This window comes from Sceloporus occidentalis, unplaced genomic scaffold, assembly GCF_023333645.1.
Source record: "Sceloporus occidentalis isolate IW3139 unplaced genomic scaffold, rSceOcc1.0.p SCAF_22, whole genome shotgun sequence".
Taxonomy (NCBI): Eukaryota; Metazoa; Chordata; class Lepidosauria; order Squamata; family Phrynosomatidae; genus Sceloporus; species Sceloporus occidentalis.
The window spans coordinates 7,106,974-7,128,453 of record NW_028317002.1 but is presented as its reverse complement, the minus strand read 5'-3'; the positions used below and the strand labels follow the sequence as shown (position 1 = coordinate 7,128,453).

Below are 21,480 nucleotides of genomic sequence, written 5' to 3'. Positions count from 1 at the left end.
AATGGTGTAAGACTGTGAAGAAATGTGTGTTAATTGTTATGCTAATGTATGGTTTCTTGACGTGGAGTCCAGATCCAGGGACAGTTTCAGCTACTGAATGCTGCATTAGGATGTTTTTAGCGGGCGGCATTGTAAAAAGAGAAACACACAAGAACATAAGTAGCAATTGCCAGTCTGAAACAAGAGCGAGACACCAAGCAATAATCATGAATCAGTAAGCAAGTCTATAGCAACAAAATTAAACACAAAGAGTGCACAAACGACAGATGACCTCCAGAATCAGTATGTCCTGAAAAATAGGCTTGAACTAAAAAAAATAAAAAAATAAATAAAAAAACATGCATAATTCCAAGACTGTCTGGTGGGTTAGGATGGATGGCTACATTGTTGGAAGTCTAATGTTCCCTGGTTCCATCTTAGGAGAAATCCTGACAGTTCATCACAATACAGAAAAACAACTTTAGTGGTAGTAGTGATGTCTTACACAAGGGTTGGACTTCCCATCAGGCATACTGGGCTAATGTCTGGGGGTCTAGTGTCTCCCTGGATTTATCAAGCTTGCTGTGTGCTTAATGCTAGGCTAAAATGTGCGAGGTTTCAAAATGGAATACTACATGGGCCAAATGCTTCTCATCAGCTGTTGCAAGGTTCCTCAACAGCAACATATTTAGTGAACTAAAAAAAAGCGTAATAATGACCTCTTCATCTCTGTGATTAAGAATTTGTTTTGTATTTTTCTAGGAACATTCAAGGATATGCAAACCAAATCAACGTTGTTTTCCGTATTTGCCTGTGACATCTACCTGGACACTTTTTTTATGGATATTTTTGTGCGTCTTTTATTTGTGACAACTACTGGACACCTTCTTGCTATGGAAATTTTGTGCCGTATTTGTTATCTCCAGTAGGACAAGCCCCCTCATCACTAATTTTGCATGTGAGATCTAACAATTCCTAAGGAATATTGTTTTTTTTATTGTTACTGATATTTGAAGCACAACAGAATTGCTATGTCTTTGGTTGTTTCACCATAATACAAATTGACAGCAGACATAATCTGGGTTTAGATTAATAAAATGTCCTTATATTATCTGAAGATTGCCTATTCGCTACAAATCCCACTTGATCGCTGCACAGCAGAGAAGCCAAATTATCATTACCATCGATGACCTAGATAGAAATGCCCCTTCCTATCTGCGAGTATTAATCATTTTAATTTGATAAGGCATTAGTGAGGATTAAAAATCTTTAAAGTACATGTAGGAAAAACCTGTCCAGACCCGGAACCTCATTAGGTCCTCAGATGCTAACTTCTCCTTAGCCTTCTTACCCAACTAAGGGTGGGCTGGAGAATGTGAGGGTCTGCCTTCAGATTATAGAGGGTTGCAAAATACATGGCAAGATCTTCATCTTTCGGGTCATAAATGTTACCATCCCCAGCTAATAAGCCGGCTTCCTTTTTTATTTGTTTGCTAACGTAGCAAGCACTATATTACTTTTAGAATACAACACATCAATTTCCTGTCTTCGCCAGGAGTTAAGCTTCATTTGGATTTGGCAGATGGCATTGGTTCATTAATTTGATGGATGCTGTTCATTCTGCTGCTCTCATTTTCTTAAATTGGGAAGTAAATTTATAACTGCCTGAGTGTGTTCTTTTAGTCTAGGGGCAAATTCAATCAATGGACCCTGAATAACAGCTTTACGTACCTTCCATCAATTTTGAATGGAGTGAGGAATTTTTTTTACAATGTTTGCTGCCACTTTGAATCAATATAAGCCAGCTAGGATAGCATGTGTGATTCGTGTGTCAGCGTTTGCCCGGTGGGCCGGGCCGGATTGACTTAGGGGCTGATGGAGCTGCAGCTCCAGGCCCCTACCTTAAAATAACTAGCAAGTTTTTGTTAACTTTATTTAACATGGAGGATGTTAAATAAAGTAAAAAAAAAACCCACGATGTTTTAATGTAAGCCCTGTGCGGCCGCAGAAACCTAAGGCCGGCCCTGGTGGGGGTTTCCCGGCCCCTTAGAGTGGCCAACCCGGTCGCAGTTGCGGTGGGCTTAAGGGGCAGGTGCGTTAATGCGGCCGTAGAGGCCGCATAGGCCCAGTCAGTCCGGTCCTGCCGCGGGCCCGGCCGCAGTTACTGCTTGCTCCGGCAACAAGGTAAGTAGGGTGAGGGAGGGGGGTGCAGTGAGAAGGGGCAGAGAGGGGTTAGATAGTGAGAAATGGGGATAGGGGGTACATAGTGAAAAGGGGGAACATAGTGAGAAGGGGCAGATAAGATGGGGAGAGGGGGTAGTGTGAATGCGTATGAGAATGAATGAATGAATAAATGTGTGGATGAATTGTGTGAATGCGTATGACAATTAATGAATTCATGTGTGGATGAATTGCTTGAATGATTTGTGAGACTGCATTAATGAATGTGTTAATGATTTGTGTGAATGAGTAAATGCAAAGATGGTACATGAAGGGTGGGCTTTAACAATAAATTTTTTGTCCCAGTCCGGGTCTGTGTGTCTAAACACAAACACACAATGTGCCATATATACAGCACAAACATCCCAGCCAAACATGAAGCTTAACCCTTCCATGGCTCCTGTATGGTTGCTCTTATACATAACTTGCAGTATGTTTGTTGCGTACTTGTTTTACTGCTGTAGATTATAGCCCTGTAGATTTTTGAGTGAAGCTACTCCCTTACTCCCAAATCTTTAGTTACAGTACGATTGTGATGTGGATACAATAATCACTGTTTTCTATTCTTTATGCATAACAAAAAAAAGCAGATACTGAACATGCCCATCAAGATGGGCTGATATATCGGCTAGAAGAAGTACTACACCATTTTGTACATGTGGAGTTTTTTTTTTTTTCATAAACTTTTTCATAAACTGAAGAAAAACGCATTATACAGGTGTTTCTTGTTTATTTGGACTGCATTAAGGTATATACAACATAATAGTAAACCCGACACTTATGTTATTTAACAAAACCAATGCAATTTTTTTACTTTTTCCAACAGACACGTTCGACATTTCAGTTATTTGCTTCTTGCGCTTAGAATACTTCTTATCCCATAATACACCCCAGCAAGCAACATATCCTCCTCTACTTGATTCACTTTTTTCACACAGTGTAATAGATAATAAGATGGGGTTCTACATTGAGAGCCAAGGTTGTGCGACTAAATGGCATGTTCCTGCTGATTGGACCATACCACTGGATATGACACATTTCAAACCTTTTTCTTTCATGCATAACCCCCAGTGTTGTACCTCACAAATCCACAGAATTACTATTCAGCAAGTTAGGTGTATTTGCTCCTCGTTTATGGCATTATTCATTGGCCAAGATTCACTTTCATTCACCAACAAATTCTCTGCCCCAAAACGGCTTGTAGTCTATTCCTCCAGACTTATACTGGATAGCAAAGTATCGGTGCAATCTGTAAAATATAAAGCTAGTGTCATAATGAACAAAAATGGTACTTAAGGGACTTCCATGTAATTTTATTTCCACATCATTTTACTTATACGAAAGAACGGATTTTTTTTTTTTTTAATATTGCATACAATTTATTTTTTTTAAATGGGAGAATCACTCGGCAGAAACACCACAGGAAGTTATATGAGTTATTTTATCACTAAAAGTCCTAATTTTGTTCTGTAATATAGGCAAATCATATATTAAGAGCTTTCAGATATTTGCCAACATCATTTTTATTTACCTTTGATCAACGTATGCAAGCTTTATTGCTGGTCTTCTGCATACTGGACCCATGTCTCCTGTACGCTGACCCCTAAAGTCAGAAAATAGCTGCCCCCTAAAAAAAGCTACCGTAATGCATAAGCAGGTTTCACCTACTCTCTCTTACGCTGTTAATTAATTTGAATTGTTTGGCATGAAGGGCAAAACGGCAAACACTCACAAATATAATGATCTGGCTTTTATCCAGAATCTTAGCCTGCAGAACACACCAATTTTTCATTTAAGAAAATACTTTAAATTCAAAATACTATATATTTATATAAGTAACTTTTTGGTTAATAAGTTAAACATGAAAATATATCAAACTCACGCCACGATAGCATTTTATACGGCCATTCTTTTAGTGACTGCCTATACAGATCTGGTGCAACGCATATTGCAAATATTATGCAAATCTATAATATTTGCATAATATTCTATATTATGCAAATATATAATATGTGCATAATATAGAATATTATGCAAATATTATATATTTGCATAATTCTTAGGTGCTCAATATTTCTTTTTAGGCCATATGCAGATTCTTCACACGTAAATTTATAAATTTATAATAGCGTGAATTAGCATTAGGTGGTATGAGGCCCAAATGGCGCTAGCAGACGTTTCTGTATGAGCGACGTACATGATTCAGTGCTATTAAACAATAATTATCAGAAAAACAAATGTGTAAGCAAACTCTTTATATAATGCATTTGATACTTCTCTTCCACCCAAAATTAGTAAGATATGGTTCACCTTAAACCTTTGCGTGCACAGAATTCAGTGCAGTTGGGAGAGCAAATTTGCATTGCGGCATTTGATCAATATTTTGCAGAGAAAGCCGTTGCTTAATTAAATCTGTTGTAAACACAAAGGCTGACAACAAAAGAGGACTTAAAACATCCATTTAATGGTGTCAGCATGTGCTGTCACTCCAGTTTTTCGTCTCCTTCTTCCACTTCCTTTAAGCTGAGAACTTCTAGAGTGCCTTTCCCTTTAGTCTCGCACCGGATCACTTCGTCTATATCTCGAAAGCAACCAGGGTCAATTAAACACACCTGAAATACATTTGAAAGTTGTTATTTCCCACAAAGCTAAGTAAAGAAGGCACTTCAAGAACAACTGTCCTATTTACCAAGGGCATACAATTAAGTCAACTGAATGGAACTATGTACTGGACTTTTTTTTTTTATATTTGAAAAAGTACAGTTAAAGAATTCAACTTTGGGCAGGTAAATATTTATTTCAAAATATGTGTCAGTGGCTGTGAAACATGTACTGAAATTATTGAAAAACTGCCTGGGAGGCTTGCTTACAATCTCCAGCTCCTGCTCGAAGTCCTCGCTCTCGATATGCGCGATGAGCGGCTTCAGCTTCTCTTTCAACCTTTTCCCTTCTTTGGCTGGCAGGATAAAGCGCAGTCTCATCTGGGCACGCTCAATTTTTATGGTCTCCTTAAGCTGCTTGATAACGTCCAGTGCCTGCAAAGCACAGATCGTGTGTAATAAGATGTAAAAGCTACAAACCATGATGATACAAACCATGGGTCCCAATGTGAACCAATGGGGTGATGATATTTTTCTTGGATGATAGGGGCCCAAACATGGAACAACTGAAAGAAAGGAGGTTATCCAGAATACATAATGGGGTCTATTCACTAAATTTTAAGTGGCAGGAGACTTTGCAAGTGAGTTGAGTTTCCAATGCCCTCACTTCGCTATTCGTTATGAAAGGCCAACACGGCTCGGTTTCTGTAGCAAAGAACTCTTGGTGATATATATATATATATATATATATATATAATGCTTAATTCAACAGAAGCTCACTGGTTCTGGCTCTTCCTACTTAAATGAGGGAGTTGGGATCACAGCATTCTTGCAAAGTCTGCTGTGAGCTCTCCCTTTAGTGAATAGACCCAAAAGGTATTATGACCATGAGGTGTTTGTTTATTTAAAAATACCTTAACAACATTTAAAGAAAGCTGAAAGCTTTAACTTACTTGTTGTTTGGTGCCCTTAGTCGGTTTTACAGAGTAATGGATATCTTTCATAGCTCTCTCGATGAGGTTCACGGTGTATGGCCTCTTAGTTTCTGGATTGACACATTTGTCTGCCACTATTGTTGCGATATCTCGGAACATTTGCTCTAGTTGTGTACTTCGTTCCCTTTCAGACACCTGCACCTCTCCCTTGGTTAAAATCTATAAAAAAAAAGCAAAAAAGAGTTTCATGGGTTCTTAGAGACATAAATGCACTGGTTATTAATCCTATTGTTTGCCACGCTCAAGCAAGCACCATAAGGTGGCTGAGCCACGGAGTTACTGGAGACCCCACAGAGCTGAGATTTTAGCAAATTGGGAATATCCTTTTTGTAGCTAATCCTAAAACGTGCCATGCCCAGCTGGTTCCCAACACCAGGATGTGTCTACCGAGCAACGGGCTGTTCTATACAGCATCACATTTATAGCCTGAATTTATGACACCTTCCATATTATGTACAAGCTGTGAATACGCCACTAAAATACCAAACTTCTTTACCTGCTTGCAGATTTCCGTCTGGTCTTCTGTCCCAAATGCTTTGAGCAGATCTTCTTTCTTAGCCACCTGCCCTTTGGACACATTCATGAACACAGAGTGAGTCTGCAGGACTTCATCAAGATCTTTATCCCTGTGGCAAAAAGTATAGTTATTATATTTCCGCTCTGCAAACAGCCACTGAGACTGATATACATTTAAATGAGCCGGACTACTCTTTAGTTTTCTCCCTGCGGGACTGAGAGCATCTAAATAAACCTAAAGACAGAGTTGACTAATTACAAGATAGTAAAGAATAAGATACATTCAAATCATATATGCATTTTAACCCCCTATATGCAAGAATGGCATATAGGAGGGTATAAGGCATTTCTGGAGGCAGAGTGGCATATAGGGGGTTAAAAGGAATATCATGGGGCAGAGTGGCATATAGGAGGGTATAAGGCATATCAGGGAGGCAGAGTGGCATATAGGGGGGTAAAAGGCATTTCTGGGGGCAGAGTGGCAAGCCTGGGAGCAGATGTGCATAACTGGGGGGCAGGTTGGCAAACAAAAACAAAAAAAAATATTTCTCAATTATAGCTTTTATTAAATATGAAATTTACGTGAATATTTACTAGTAAAACTTTCATCCTATATGGTCGTCTTATATTCAGGCTCCCCCCCCCCCTAGATTAATATTCAGATTTTGGGAGGGGGGTCGTTTTATAATCTTATTTACAACAGTAAAGAAACTCATTGTTGGCTTCCTGTATAGCGCATACACGGTTATACTTTAATATGCATTCTTCTATTGTGATGCTGTCAGGGATGGTAAACTGCCCATTTAACATGCCTCATTTCGCCATAAGGCATCATCAAGAACATCAGGCCACATATCTGGCTGACAAAATGACAACATATTTGCGTGTCAAGCCTCCTTCCTGAACAATAAACCACACCTACTCGGCAACAATTAAGGTGCTGATTGGCTGACAGCTCACGGTACCCGAACATATTATCCATGAACGTATAACCACCCCAAAGTAACTAAGCAAGTGTTCACTTACGCCCCGCTCCTCCAACTCATTACTTTGTTCTTGTAGCAAGCGATTTCGAATCTCTTCCCTCCTTTCTTCATCCGCACAACCGCCACATTGGTGAGGCGGATCTGGTTGGTCGGGGTGAAAATAGACATACTAGCGCCGGTGCTCTCTGCCTTACTTTTGCTGAACTTAGAATTCAAAACGCAAACGATCTGTGCGCGCCTATACCCCTAATGCGCTCCACGTGAAATTCATGCGCAGCTACTATACCGACGCATGCGCACAGCTCCACCTACTGGCGGAAGCCCCCGTCACCACACTTTCATATTATTCTCACAGTGTTGTACAACTGTAGCCTTGTCAATAAAGTTGCTCTGTGGAACATGCGTAAGGAAACCAAGATGGCAGCCTCCTGCCAAATTTAAATGGTCTGGCTGTAGACGGAGAGTTTGCGGTTTATATTCCTCGATATATGTTTTAATTACTCCGTTACGGCATCTGCTGGTCTAACATGACGGGAAGGTTGTCTGTGTTTGTAGCGCTGGTGACGCTGGCGGCTGCGCAGGATGTGGACGGTAGGTTCACTAACACGAGGCGTTAATGAGTGGGGTTAATACACTTTGCCTGCTCTGGGTCTACCTAGTATTTTCTTCTTCTTATGTTGCAATGCCTAAAATGGTGCATGTGGCATGGTCATAACCCAACTATATGAGGTTATTTTATGTTTGGTGCAGAAACCGCTTTATTTTTTATTTTTTATTTTATTTTATTTTATTTTTTTTGATATGCACCACATTTTGCAGGTGTGATATTTGTCGCTTGTGTTAAAAACCAGCTCTATTAATAGGGTGAAGAGTGTCTGTTTATGGATAATATGTACCTTACGGATGGCTTAGGATCTCTGATGCGCTTTGTTATAACTTTAATGGGGCTGTTTTTAGTCCTTGTGGCACACAGTTTTTCCATGAAAGTATTTCCCATGGCTTTGTTAATGGAACCATGTCTCCAAACATGAATAATGCTGCATGAAAACTACCCCCCCAAGAACTAGAAACTCTCTGGTTAAAGTGTGATGTATTTATGTCATCACAAATGGGAAACAGAAAACTGGTCATTGTGATTAAAAGCTTGGGACATATTACAATTAATAAATTGCTCATTTACATTTTTTTCTAATGAAAGACAAGCACTGTTGATCCCTCAAATAAAACCAGGTTGCTCCATTTACTTTCTTATGCTCAGCAATTTTTGCCTTTTATATAGCATCAGTTTCTTACAGGGAGAGAAAGCACACTCAAGGGGAATAATTACATGTAGTTAAAGGGACACTCCAGCCATCATATGCACTTTAAAACAAGTGATAGCTCTGTGGTCCCTTTAAACTTTGCTAGTGTCCCCCAGCAATCTGGTGATAATGGAGGTTATAGAGATGTGTATTAAGCCAAACACATCTCCATAACTTCCTTTGCTGGCTTTGCCAATGTCAATGTGTGCAAAAAAGCAATCCCATTGATTTGCTATTTCAAGCAGCCAATCCGTGGCAAGACTCTTTGGACAACAGAGGAGGAGGGAAGCTGCGGGCTGCAGCTTCTGCCTCCGGTAAGGGCTTTATTTTTTGTTTTGCAACATTGCATATTAAAAGTACTCTAATAGTAAAAGTACTTTATATGCCTCTTTTAGTGGGGGTGTTGCGGACAGCAAGCTTCCCTTTAATGTAATAGTTCATGCAAGCTTGATTTATGGATTTCTTTTTCCCTTTATTGTGACGAGTGCAGTTTCAAGTTGTTATAAAAGTTATTGTAAATCTGCAGCGTTACTAACGTTTTTTGTTTTTTTTTAATTTTGAGGTGATTCACAGGAGACGTGGGATTTCATGTATAAAAACTTGATGCTGTTATGGCTGAACAGGTTCTATGTCTATTATGGTGCAGCAATTGGCATCACTATCTGGCTCTGCAGCCAATTTATTACCAGGAGAAAGGTATGGATAAAGAATATAACAACACCGGAAACAAATGTATCATTGCGAAAGTGTTTCTTCATTTAAACTGATGTTGTGTGATGCATGATTGCTATAACTCTAAAGTGGTGTTGGTGGGTAAAAGGATGATTGTTGGTATGCTTTGCTCAAAAACAAAAATTAAGTGAAAGTCCTGTTATTTGGATTTACTGTCAAAAGGGAACGGAGGCATGTGTCTTCCTTAGGTGTAAACATTACATGGTTTGTAACGTTTTACTGATGCAAAATATGACAGAACCAGAAACTGGTAAAATTTAATTTATTCAAATGTAAAATAGTATTGCTGTTTTGGGGTATTTTAAACTGATTATGATTATTTTTTTTCTAATAAAATGTTTTTGTATTCTTATGGACAGGGTGTCAACTACTTGTCCCAGAATGGCTCTCCCCTGTTGAAAACGGACAGTAAATCTGAACCCATGTCGAAGGAGGTTTTTGTTAGCGGTGTGAACATTTTCTATGGCTCCCAGACTGGCACTGCAAAGGTGAGGATATCTAGTAGTTATTTTACACGTACTATAACTGAATATAGCATTGGAAACATCATTCTTAGTACTGTTAAATGTCCCAGCCCTTTCTAAGAGTCGTTTTTTAAGCGGATTTTGATATAACTTATGTAGCCAATGATAGGTTGTTGACATCAAATTTCAGTCTTACGCCATTTCCGTTTCTATGCTATTAACCTATTAGAGGAGCTATACAAAAACAGCTTAACTGGTGTGTCATTTTATACACTTGCTAGAGAGAACAATTGTTTTCTCTTAGTGGTACAGCACCTTTAAAGCAGAGGAGGTACCGTTTATGGGAAGTAGAGATGCATGCTACCCGGGACACCTCTAGCTTTAGTCACTCATCTTTGTTTCCTTATTGAGTAAAAATATCCCCCATTCAAGATTTTATTTTCTTCTTTACTACTTGGTAGCAACCTGCCCATGCTATTATTCCTCTGGCCGCAGGGGTAAACTTACTGACTTTCTTTGGGGGAATTTGTGCTTTCATATTGATTTCGTTGTCTTAAAAATATTATGTACATGTCAGATGTCAATCTTTCTCACCACCTGTATCAGGAGGGGCCTTAATCAGTTTTGTTAGCTTTTTTCTTCTGTCCCTACTCTCTGGGTTCTGATTTCCTTTGTGATGTCTCCCTGCCGTCAATACCCTAAGCATGGCCACCCAATTGAGCAGAAGTTGCTGTGAAAGGGGAATTGGGGAAAATAAGGGTTCCTTTTTTTTATATTTTCAGGTGTTTTCACAACTACTCGCAGACGATATCACCAACCTGGGTATACCTGTTGAAGTTATAAACATGAAGGAATATGATCCAGATGATCATTTAGTGGATGAGGTAAGAATCTTATTTTGTTTGCAGCAATGCCTTTTTTTTAAATATATATATATATATCTCTCTCTCTCTTATGGGCTAATATTATTACGTGGGCTTTGTATAGAAGTTGCTTTCTCTGCTGGTAGACTGTCCAGTTAATAGCTGTATCGAACGTACTGCATTGTTCTTGACAAGCTTGATTGTAAGTCACTTATCTGTTATATTGTACACCGTAGGAGAGCATACGTTATTGGCAAATATGCCTGCGCAGCTATGTGGTTGCAGTATATTTCTATTTACAAGCAGGCATGTTGTGTCTATATTTGGATTTTCTCAATGTATTCCAAAAGACCTGTTTGTTTAAATCTACAGTTCTGGGACCCTTGGGCACATTAGTGTGCCAAAAGAAATGCTAATGCACTTAAGTTGTAGGTACACCAAGATCAGTGAGCTGTGAAGAGGGTAAAAAATCTGAAAGCACTCCAAAAGATTTCTTACATGCTAGGAAAATACCTTTTATTTTCCAAGTTACAGTAATGACAGAGTGGGCAGGTTTGTTTTAGCAGATATGCAATCCCACATTGATTGTTTATAGAAACATTTTATATTGTTTGTTTTGTAGACTAATAGCAAAAGTATCTGTGTGTTCCTGGTTGCCACTTATACCGACGGACTTCCTCCGGAGAGCGCAGAATGGTTCTGCAAATGGCTGGAAGAAGCCTCCAATGACTTCCGCTTCGGGAAAACATATCTCAAAGGCATGAGATATGCAGTGTTTGGATTAGGGAATTCTGTGTACAGCAGTCATTACAATACGGTAGTGTTATATTTTATTTCTCTGCCTATAACACTCATCTTAGTGAGAGGTTTATTAATAAGGGATATTGTGTAGCCTATTTACGTGCTACAAGGTCTTCGGTCTAAATCTGCATTTTCACACACAGGTGACCAAGTGTTCATATACGTGCTACCAGAAAGTCCTGTTGTTTTCAGTTTATGCTTGTGCAGTAGCAGAGGATTAGTGGTTTGCTTTAGTATGCAATTAAGTGAACTAGAGATTTTTACCAACACTGCTTCCATCTTGTGGGTGTACAGAGCATCTATTTCTCCCCCACAGCATGGGTGTCTGGTCTTGGTAATTCCATGTTCTGTAAGTCCGCACTTCGGTTGACTGGGTGTGTACTGGCATGGCCAGGGCCCTCCACATCTCCTATGGTTTTAAATATTATACTAAATAATTCTAAAGTATAGAATTAAAAATACTCGCTTCCTTGGGTTTTGTGTGAGCGGGTATATAATAATGTAGCATAGCGATCTGCTTAGTTTCTATTTTATATGTTTAAAAAACAACTTTAGGGGAGGTTTCCTACCAGGTAGTGGAAAATACTTTTACGGTTTAAATTAATGTATATACCCCTTAGTCCTGCAACTTGTTTACCTTTTGTCTGTCTATACTTAACGCTCTGTTCAATAGCTAGACCTATATCAGAATTTATTCCTACCAAATGCTACGTGATGATTACAGGTTATGTATTTTTTAATTGTATATCCAACTATTAATGTAATATCCTTCTTTTTTTTTTAATTTTTTTTTTTATGCCTGTATGCATTGCTTTTGTATCCTCTACATCTACAGGTTGGTAAAAACATTGATAAATGGCTGTGGATGCTGAGTGCCCTCCGTGTTATGACTCGAGCTGAGGGTGACTGCAATGTAGTAAAGAGCAAGCATGGTAGTATTGAAGCTGACTTCAGTGCCTGGAAAGCCAAGTTTTTGAGCAGGCTGCAAGCTCTTATGAAGGGAGAGAAGAAGACCTGCAGTGGGAAGTGCAAAAAGGGAAAGTGCAAGTCAAAGAAGAGTTCCAGTACAGCGTCGGTGGAGGAAGATGAAAAGAGGCACGCAGACTCGGAAAATGAGCAGACAGAGGTATTATGGTGGAAACAAAAATCTTATTTTAATATAGCTGCTAAAGTTTTTGTGTAATATTCACACAGCATGTGTACAGTGTACAGTTTTGAGAATGACACAAATATCTGGAGTTGTCAGATGTTACTATGGTATACTGAAGTATAATTACATGCAAAGTGTCAAAGGCTTTTTTTTTTTTTTTTTTTTTTTTTTTTAATTACATGTTCATATCAAGTCAATATTTGCAGTGTTGACCCTTCTTTTTCAAGACATCTGGAATCTGCCCCGGCATGCTGTCATTTAACTTCTGGGCCACATCCTGACTGATGGCAGCCCATTCTTGCATAATCAATGCTTGGAGTTTGTCAGAATTTTGCGTGTTTGTGCGTTTTTGTTTGTCCACCCGCCTCTTGAGGATTGAACACAAGTAGGATTAAGGTGTGGGGAGTTTCCTGGCCATGGACCCAAAATTTCAATGTTTTGTCCCCTGAGCCACTTGATTATCACTTTTACCTTATGGCAAGGTGCTCCATCATGTTGTAAAAGACATTGTTCGTCACCAAACTATTCTTGGATGATTGGGAGAAGTTGCTCTTGAAGGATGTGCTGGTACCATTCTTTATTCCTGGCTGTGTTCCTGGCAAAATTGTGAGTGAGCCCACTCCCTTGACTGAGAAGCAACCCCACACAGGAATGGTCTCAGGATGCTTTACTGCTGACATGACGCGGAACTGAGGAAGAACAATGCTGTCAAGCACCACCGTCCTTGTTCACGTCAACACTCTCACCCGTGTTAATGAGAGAATCCCTGACATGATGTCAGCTGGTACTTTTGGGGCAGGGCTGAAATGCAGTTGAAATGTTTTTTGTTTTTTTTTAATTATGTTCATTTTTATGGCGAAGAGGGACTTTGCAATTGATTGCAATTCATCTGATCACTTCATAACATTCTGGTGTGTATGTAAATTGCCATCTAAACCGAAGCAGCAGAAAATTTATATTTTTATTTTTGATATTCTCAAAACTTTTGGACACGACTGTACTAAACTAAGGAATTGAGTGATATAATTTATTTACATAACTTTTAGACAAATTAGATGTTTATCTTATTGTTTACTTTAAATAATGGCCAGTTTCTCTTTATTAGGAGGAGCTGTATGAAACAACCAGTGAGTCGGAGGCTGAAGGGGAAAGCGAATCTGGAGCCAGTGGTCTTATTGATGTTGAGGATTTGGGAACCGCTATGAGTAGTATGAAAAAAGCTAAGGTATGAAATTTCACAGTCCATGTAAGGAATTCTACTTGGAATACTAAGGCAGTCTGTGTCCTCATGGTCGGCGTGACACCGCTTGTTTCCGTCTAAATGTTTAACCAGTTTGCACTCTTTAGGATGTACTGGTGTGCCCTTAAAAGCTGTGCCAAGGTGCCCCTTGGGTGCTGACTTTGTTGCAGGGGCTTGGAATTCTCGCATGAGCCCTGGTACGCTGTTCTACAAAGAATGCCCGATCAGACTATCAAGCCATCCTTTCTGATATGTGTCAATGCTGTTGGCTTATCGCAAAATGGAAAAAATATTAGGAGCCCAGTGATGTCACTATGACATCAATGGCATCCAAAATGTGTAAGAGGGTATAAAAAAACAAACAAAACCCTGGTCCTGAATGGCTTAAAATCTGTGATTTGTTTCATATACACTTTATATATTGGTCCATGTAAATACCGTTAAAAAAAAAAAAAAAAAAAAAAAAAAAGCCTGAATACCCTATAAGAAAATCCATTTTGTTTTTATTTCCTTTTAATTGCCAACCTGCCCCATGGTATGCCTTATAGCCCCCTATTTTCCACTGTGTCTCTGATATGCCTTATACCCCCTATATGCACCCCCCGACTTACTGATGCATCCCTAGACTTGTCCCCCATGCTCCAGAATCCATAGTGTCAAGTGGGAGCAGCTGACAACCTCCGCTGCTACCCAGGACTTCCACCGGGACTTCTGTGACTGAGCACTAGAAGGTCACATCATGCCGGTGCTCCGTCATAGAAGCCGCGGAAGTGCCAACAGCAGCGGAGGTTGTCTGTACGCATCACACAGACTTCCACCGGCTGCCAGAGAAGAGGATTCAGGTCTCCTGCAGTGCTGCGGGGGATCTTGAACTTGGTCTTGTAGTCAGACCTTTATTTGAGGTCTGATTATAAGAAGACCTCGAATATAAGATGAGGGGTATTTTTCAGAGCATTTGCTCTGGGGAATAAAACACGTCTTATAATCAAGCAAATACGTTAATTTGATGCCGATTATGAGGAAATAATTGTTCTTGGGTTTTCTGGTCCTTGCGTTGTATTTAATATGAAGTTATTTTCACTGAAATTGTGCATGGGAATGCTTTGAAAGGCATATTTTTCACAAACGTACGCACCATATCGAGATCCAAGCAGCACAGAGATTCTGTAGTTTAATCATTGTGCAAGGTTGGCCTAGAAGGCTAACTAAGGCTTTAAATTGCAGGGTTTGTTGCAGATAATCCCAGGAGTCGGGTAAAAAAAAAAAAATCTTTAGGCTAGGTTTCCACTTGTTTTTTTTTAGCTAAAAACGCCCATAAAAACGCCAATAGCGCCACCTGGCGTTTTTTTAGTGGAAAAACGCAGCAGCCAGATGTTAGCTGTTCTTCAATAGGAAATCGCAGAATGCCATATCCACTTGGCGTTTTTCTGTCTGGCGTTTTTTCAGTCCTCTTTGGCGTTTTTCTGCGTTTTTGGGCTCTGTGGCAGTTTTTCAGAATCGCAGCATGTTGACACTCTGGCGTTTTCTCAAGGAAATCTTGGCGTTTTTCTCCAATAGAAGTCTATGGGAGAGAAAAAACGCCATGAAAAAGCCATGTGGGTTTATTGCCTTGGCGTTTTTTATGGCGTTTTTTCCACAGTTACAATGCAGAGGATGGACCCAGTATCTGTGTGTCCTACGAGAAATAGGCTGGAAACAAACAGTTTCACACAAAACAAAGTTCATATTGAATTTTACACCATTTGGAACAAACATGCCATTACAAACAAACATACCCAACTGGATCCTGCGTGCCAAAAGCAACAGCAAACTCCTTCCTAGAGGAGCAGACATTCGGAATAAAGCATGCCTTACAAACCACAGAAAAGAGACAAAAGGGTCCGCCGGGGCGAGTTTAAGTAGAACTCTACCAAGAAAATGACATCAGGAGGGGGGGGCAGATACTTGCCATTTATCTTAATCCCTTTTAGCTGGGTGAAAATTCTAACTTGTAAAGGCTGGAAAAACTGCCTAAGGTCAAAAAAAGCAATTTCCACAGAAAGGCTAAAACGCCAGAAAAAACGCCAAAACGCAGAAAAATGCAGTGGCAGTTTTCTTGGCGTTTTTCATCAAGAAAAAAAACGCAGGAAAAAAACCCAAGTGGAAACCTAGCCTAAGACCTTTTTTAATTAGTGCTTCTTTTATTGTATTCCACCTCTGTCTTTAGCCTGATGATTTGTTTTTAGTTGGTGGTGCTTGTGGTAGTTGAATTTGTTGCCTCTAGAGGTCAGTAGAGCAGGAGTTACAGTACTCATGTAGTGTCTCTAATGCGACAACAGACTGATGGCAATGCTCCGTTGCTCCAAAACAGCCAAAAGCGAGGCAAAATATACGTAATTGGCTTCCTGGAAACATTCAATCATGTTTGATGTACATTCTTCATTCTGATTAGTGACCTGTAACACAGTTTTTTTTTCCCCGTTTTCACAAGTTCTCTGTCACTATGTAGTAATGAGACATTATTTCTCATTAGCTGAAATACACAAGGTTCTTTTTAGTTCTACAGGACACGCTCTTTGTGATGTGCTCTCTTTTTGGGGTTTTTTTATTTTTATTTTCTCTCATCTATCTTGGTACTTAAGTACTCCTCCAGTTTTCCTCCCCTTCTTTCCTTCCACTCCATTTTGCTATCTATCATAAAACATGTACTTGTGTAACACTTTACATTAACAGATTGCCCAGCCTTGTGTTTTTGCACCGCAGCCTGGCCCATACGCTGGCAACCTGTAGACTTTAAAATTGTAAAACATTTTTTCCTTATTTGAAGCTGGATCTGGCAATCAGTGTCCAACGTTTACTAGCCATGACTCTCTGGCTCATTTATGTTGACGATCTTGGTGTTCCGTTTGCAATGAGTGCAAATGGGGAAATGTCTTTGAAGGATAAAAACTGAAAAAAGCAAAAAACACAGCAATTTTGCTTACCGTTTCATCAATAATAATAATAATATAAAAAAAAACCCTTATGACGTACATTTCAGCTGTTGTAAAATTTTTGTTTCCTAAAATCTGCTTACAGTGAAGTTACATCTAAATAAAATCGCATAGCCCTAGTTCTAGTAGGGCTGATGCCACGGATTCTAGAATTTTAGAAAACCCTTCTGGCAATTGTGTCCACGCAGCTAAAAATGACCCCAAACTTTTGAACTGTAGTGTAAACACTGCTGGGGTGACTTACAGTGGACTTTATAGCTGTCCAGTTTCAAGTGACCAGCTCTTTGTAAACTGATAAAAGATAAAATAATTTAATAGAAGACAGGTTTGCTTTGGAACATGGCTAGTTTATGTGAGTTTACAAGTAAGCATTCCGCTTTCTAAATTCAACGGTTTACTTATCCTATAAATTTCTGACGGGGATGTGAAAGGAGAAGATTTTTGCACCTCAGTCTTTCATCTTTACTGATCTCCCTTGCCTGCAGCGTATAAATCATTATCAAGCGCAGACTTGAATAAACAATCGAGCCTTTTTTTTTTTTTTTTTTTTTTTTTTTTTTTTTTTTTTTTTTTATACCAAATGTGATTGTTATTCAAGTCTGTGTGTTAACAACAAAAGTTTTTTTACTTGCCTTTAGAAAGTGCTGAACTAGCAGACCGGGGTTATCGCAGAGCTGCAGACGTGCCGAGGGACTCCATGTTTTAGTGTAGTAGGCTTTGATTAATGGTAAAAGTCTTTAGCAGTGCATTGGTCCGATGCCGTATGTATCTGGTAATCCTGATTTAAGGTGTTCACGTGTTTTCCGTGTGCGTGGTATGGAAAGGTGAATGTTTCATTAAATTGTTCCTTTAATTCTGGTGGACGCTTGCAGCCAGTTAACAGGTTGTGCCGAGTCAAACCATCTACTTATATAGTGTTGGTGGGGGGAAGCTATTTTTATTTACATTATTTTTCATTAAATGTAACTAAAAACCAATTAGTGTGCTTAATGGATGATGCTTTCTTAATTTTATGCCCCCAAGTTTGAATCCAATTACATTTTTGTTTTAAATTCCATTCATCAGCCCTGAACTCGTTGACAGTGTGAATGTGAAGGCAGTTGACTGTGAAGAAGGCTGTGTTTATAGGCCCCTTGCTGAGTGTATAACTTCTGCTACATAAAGTGTTGTTTGAGCCATCAGCAAAAGAGGTTCAATGTATCGGTGCTTTTAGCGGTCCATGCTTAGCCAGTAATGGTAAATTTGAAACGGGATGAGGGGGAGAGATTATATCGTCTGTGCAAAGTGCTACTGATCACAATGGGTAGCACTGGACAAGCAGAGACTTCAGGCGCTCACCTGGCAACTGACACAGAGACTCTTTTTACCCAATATAGCAAGGTAGTGCTTGAATGATAACATATTACGCAGCTAAATATATTCATATTAAAGCAATAAAATTTGATTTATTAGTTAAAAGATATCAAGCTTTGGTCGGCGTCGGCATCAGAACGTCAGAGTATAGGATGGCTGGACACAAAAATGCCGTCAGATGTTTCAGGTGAGCTACAAACTGGGCAACAGATCTTTTTATTCTCTCGTTAGAGCAGTAGCGGCGCAGTCTTTTCTTAATGGACAATGGTCCAAGATCCAGCAGGTGTGATGGGTAAACACTGTGTTTGTTACGGCCCCCAAAAAAACAAGTAAAGCAAGAAGAAAGATAAGAAAAGAAAAGCTGCGTAAGTTCTAGAGAGCCGTAGAAAGACACATTCCCATCACATTGTCTTCCAAACCTATTGAATTGTGTATAGATACGTGTACTACATTTCCTCACACCTCTTATGATCTTCTGATGAGGATAGGGATTATGCCACACACGTGTCCTGATTTCTCCATCCTCGTGTGAGTTTGTGTGTCAGCATATGGTGGAGTAGGAGAGAAGGTGTGAGTGGGTGTTAAAATTAGTGCGTATTAGTTATTGGGGGGCCCTTGAAGAAATACTGATGCCACTCACGCTAAGCTTACCCCTGTTCTCAAGGTGTGGAGTGATTGTGGGCTGATGGGTGGGACATTGGGATGACAGTGGCATGGGGTCCCAGGTGTTAAGCATGTTCTGGGCCCCAAGGTTTCTCGTAGTTAACCTGTTAGTGCTAATGAGTGGCCAGTCTGACGTGCAAGATAAGCACCAGGTAGCTTTTTCTGTCTAATTTATCTCCGCTTAGTGGCTCAGAAATAACCACTACACTACGCAAAGACGCCACAGGGGGTAAAAGCATTACAGTTGTGAGGGGCCTGGCTGTCCTGGGGCCCGCTCGGTAAGACAAAGAAACCCGCTGTGTGTGTATAGTATGTCCGTGTGGATGTGACTGTTTGTTTATGTGACTGTGTTTGTAATGTCTGGTAATGGAGGGGGTTAATTGTCTGAGACTGCTCATTTCTGGTAATGACTGTTTGTATATTATAAATATATTAAATCGGAAATCTGCTTTATTCCCAAGGCTTCCTAATAATTTCTTTAATATAAAATGTATTTATGTGTATGCGGCGGTGTGTGCATATGTGAATCACTGTGTAAGTGTGATGTATGTGAGATACGCCTGTGTGTGTAATGTCATCTGCTCCATACTGTGTCTCTGAATGTCGTAAATAAAATGTGATCCCTCACTGGCGATGCCCTCACTGGTAGATGTGTAGCTAGTCTCCTGCAACAATGGCGTCTTTGGGCACGAACGGCATGTCCGAGCCGTCTGTGTCCCCAAACACCTTGTCTGTGCCCCCAAAGATGAGAAAAAAATCTTGGTGTGGAGGGAGAGTTATTTTGGGAGGGGGGGGGGGCCCAAACCAGTTGTCTTGGCAGCCCTCACATTACAAGTACAGCTTGTTACCTGAAGGATCACAGAATTTGGCCAGTTAAGAAAGCAGATGACTAAATTAACTGATCTACTGTAATCAAAATAAATGTACTAACCAGAAAAAGGACATCCAAAAACCAATATGAAGACGGTGGCAACAGGCTGTACAATCGAGTGTTGGTACAGCTTTGCACCAGAATCGCTTTTTGTAAATGACTCCATTGTTGCCATACGGTGTAACCTATTTAGATTCAAGCAAGTCCATAACAAATATGTACCAGGGCCGTAAAGAGGTGGGTGGCAGCAGGGAGCGGACAAGAGAGAGAGAGAGGCCTATGGTAAGTGAAACCTTTTTCACGAACGAGCCTCGCACAGGCCTCATGTGCCCAGTGTGTCTGTATATGAAGAGGTTTTGTCTCCTTACTCGCTCATTGGGATGTGAAACAGACCTGCTGGGAACACTTAAATAACTATCATTTCGAAAGGGGTGGATGCACATGGGTCTGAGGATCAAATTATTTCTGTGGAAAATTTCTTTATTGGCTAAACTGGACTTTGATAATTTGATTGGTGGCATATGGAGCAATAAACCGGAGGATTACAATCTAGCCATTGAAATTATGAATTGGTGATTTTGTGGGGTTAACATTAGCCACAAAAAGTTTTGACAGCAGGAGAGCAGTACATCAAAGGATTTGTTTTATATATACCAATAGTTTTTGCCTGGGAGTGTATTAAAAAAAAAAAAAGGACAGAACATGTTTTAACAAAACGGCACCGTCCTTGTATTTGGAGCTTAACATACAAAATGCTACAAAATGTGATATATACCGTATTTGCTCGATTATAAGACGACCCCCCAAAATCTGAATATTAATTTAGGAAAAAAAGCCTGAATATAAGACGACCCTAAAGGAAAAAAGTTTTACCAGTAAATGTTAATTCATCTAAACTATTTTTTTAAATAAAAGCTATGATTGAGTTACGCACATCTGCCCCCAGGCTTGCCACACCAATATGGCACTGTGGCTCATGATATGCCTTTTAACCCTCTATATGCCACTGTGCCCCATGGCATGCCTTTTGACCCCCTATGTGCCACTCTGCCTCCAGAAATGCCTTATACCCCTATATCCCGTTCTGGCATTTAGGGGGTTAAAATGCATATTATGGGGCAGAGTGGCATATAGGGAGGTATAAGGCATTCCAGGAGGCAGAGTGGCATTAAGAGAGTTAAAAGGCATTGTATAGAGCACTCTGCCTCCAGAAATGCCTTATACCCCTATATGCCACTCTGCCCCATAATATGCCTTTTATCCCCCTAAATGCCAGAGTGGCATATATGGGTATAAGGCATTTCTGGAGGCAGAGTGCTCTATTAAATGCCCCCTTAACGCCACTCTGCCTCCTGAAATGCCTTATACCTCCCTATATGCCACTCTGCCCCATAATATGCATTTTAACCCCCTAAGGGCCAGAGTGTCATATAGGGGTATAAGGCATTCCAGAAATGCCCTATGCCCCCATTTAACACACACACACACATACACACACACTTACCGGTGCTTCCAATTTCCTGCTGTATTGCCGGGGCAGCGGGTTGACGTCGGAAGGAGGTGGAGTTGGCAGCGGGGGTTTGTCTGCGTCCGTCGCAGATACCTTCCCCGGCTGTCAGAGATCAGAGTTCCTCGCTGCTAGCCACACCTCATTCCGGCTGCAGCGGACGTTGTCTACGCGGATCGCGTAGACATCAACCCGCTGCTCCGGCAATACAGCAGGAAGCACCGGTAAGTGTGTGTGTGGGGGTGTTAAATGGGGGGGGGGGGGAGA

General features: G+C 40.2%; 3 protein-coding genes across 4 annotated transcripts in view; 2 read left to right on the top strand and 1 right to left on the bottom strand.

The window, feature by feature from the left end:
• Positions 1 to 4,682: 4,682 nt before the first annotated feature.
• On the bottom strand, positions 4,683 to 7,464 carry LOC149300936 (ribosome maturation protein SBDS). The gene is made up of 5 exons (XM_089484684.1): positions 7,337 to 7,464; positions 6,291 to 6,420; positions 5,753 to 5,953; positions 5,070 to 5,234; positions 4,683 to 4,811 (listed from the first exon to the last, which is right to left on the bottom strand). Exons 1-5 carry the CDS (start codon positions 7,462 to 7,464, stop codon positions 4,683 to 4,685), a joined length of 753 nt encoding a protein of 250 aa, XP_089340810.1.
• A 359-nt stretch (positions 7,465 to 7,823) lies between these two features.
• Positions 7,824 to 16,779, top strand: LOC149300935 (S-adenosyl-L-methionine-dependent tRNA 4-demethylwyosine synthase TYW1-like). The gene is made up of 8 exons (XM_089484482.1): positions 7,824 to 7,887; positions 9,160 to 9,293; positions 9,689 to 9,817; positions 10,576 to 10,677; positions 11,279 to 11,473; positions 12,293 to 12,583; positions 13,713 to 13,832; positions 16,654 to 16,779. The coding sequence occupies exons 1-8, from the start codon at positions 7,824 to 7,826 to the stop codon at positions 16,777 to 16,779; spliced, it is 1,161 nt and encodes a 386-aa protein (XP_089340608.1).
• Positions 9,177 to 21,480, top strand: part of LOC149300934 (S-adenosyl-L-methionine-dependent tRNA 4-demethylwyosine synthase TYW1) — a 71,113-nt gene continuing 58,809 nt past the window's right edge. The window contains exons 1-8 of one of the 2 annotated variants that reach the window (XM_089484627.1): positions 9,177 to 9,343; positions 9,739 to 9,817; positions 10,576 to 10,677; positions 11,279 to 11,473; positions 12,293 to 12,583; positions 13,713 to 13,832; positions 15,716 to 15,735; positions 19,944 to 19,992. The gene's annotated coding sequence lies outside the window, so the exon portion shown is untranslated. Of the gene's footprint in view, positions 9,344 to 9,738; positions 9,818 to 10,575; positions 10,678 to 11,278; positions 11,474 to 12,292; positions 12,584 to 13,712; positions 13,833 to 15,715; positions 15,736 to 16,110; positions 16,134 to 19,943; positions 19,993 to 20,863; positions 20,883 to 21,480 lie in introns of both variants that reach the window. The other variant, XM_089484628.1, reaches the window with a different exon arrangement.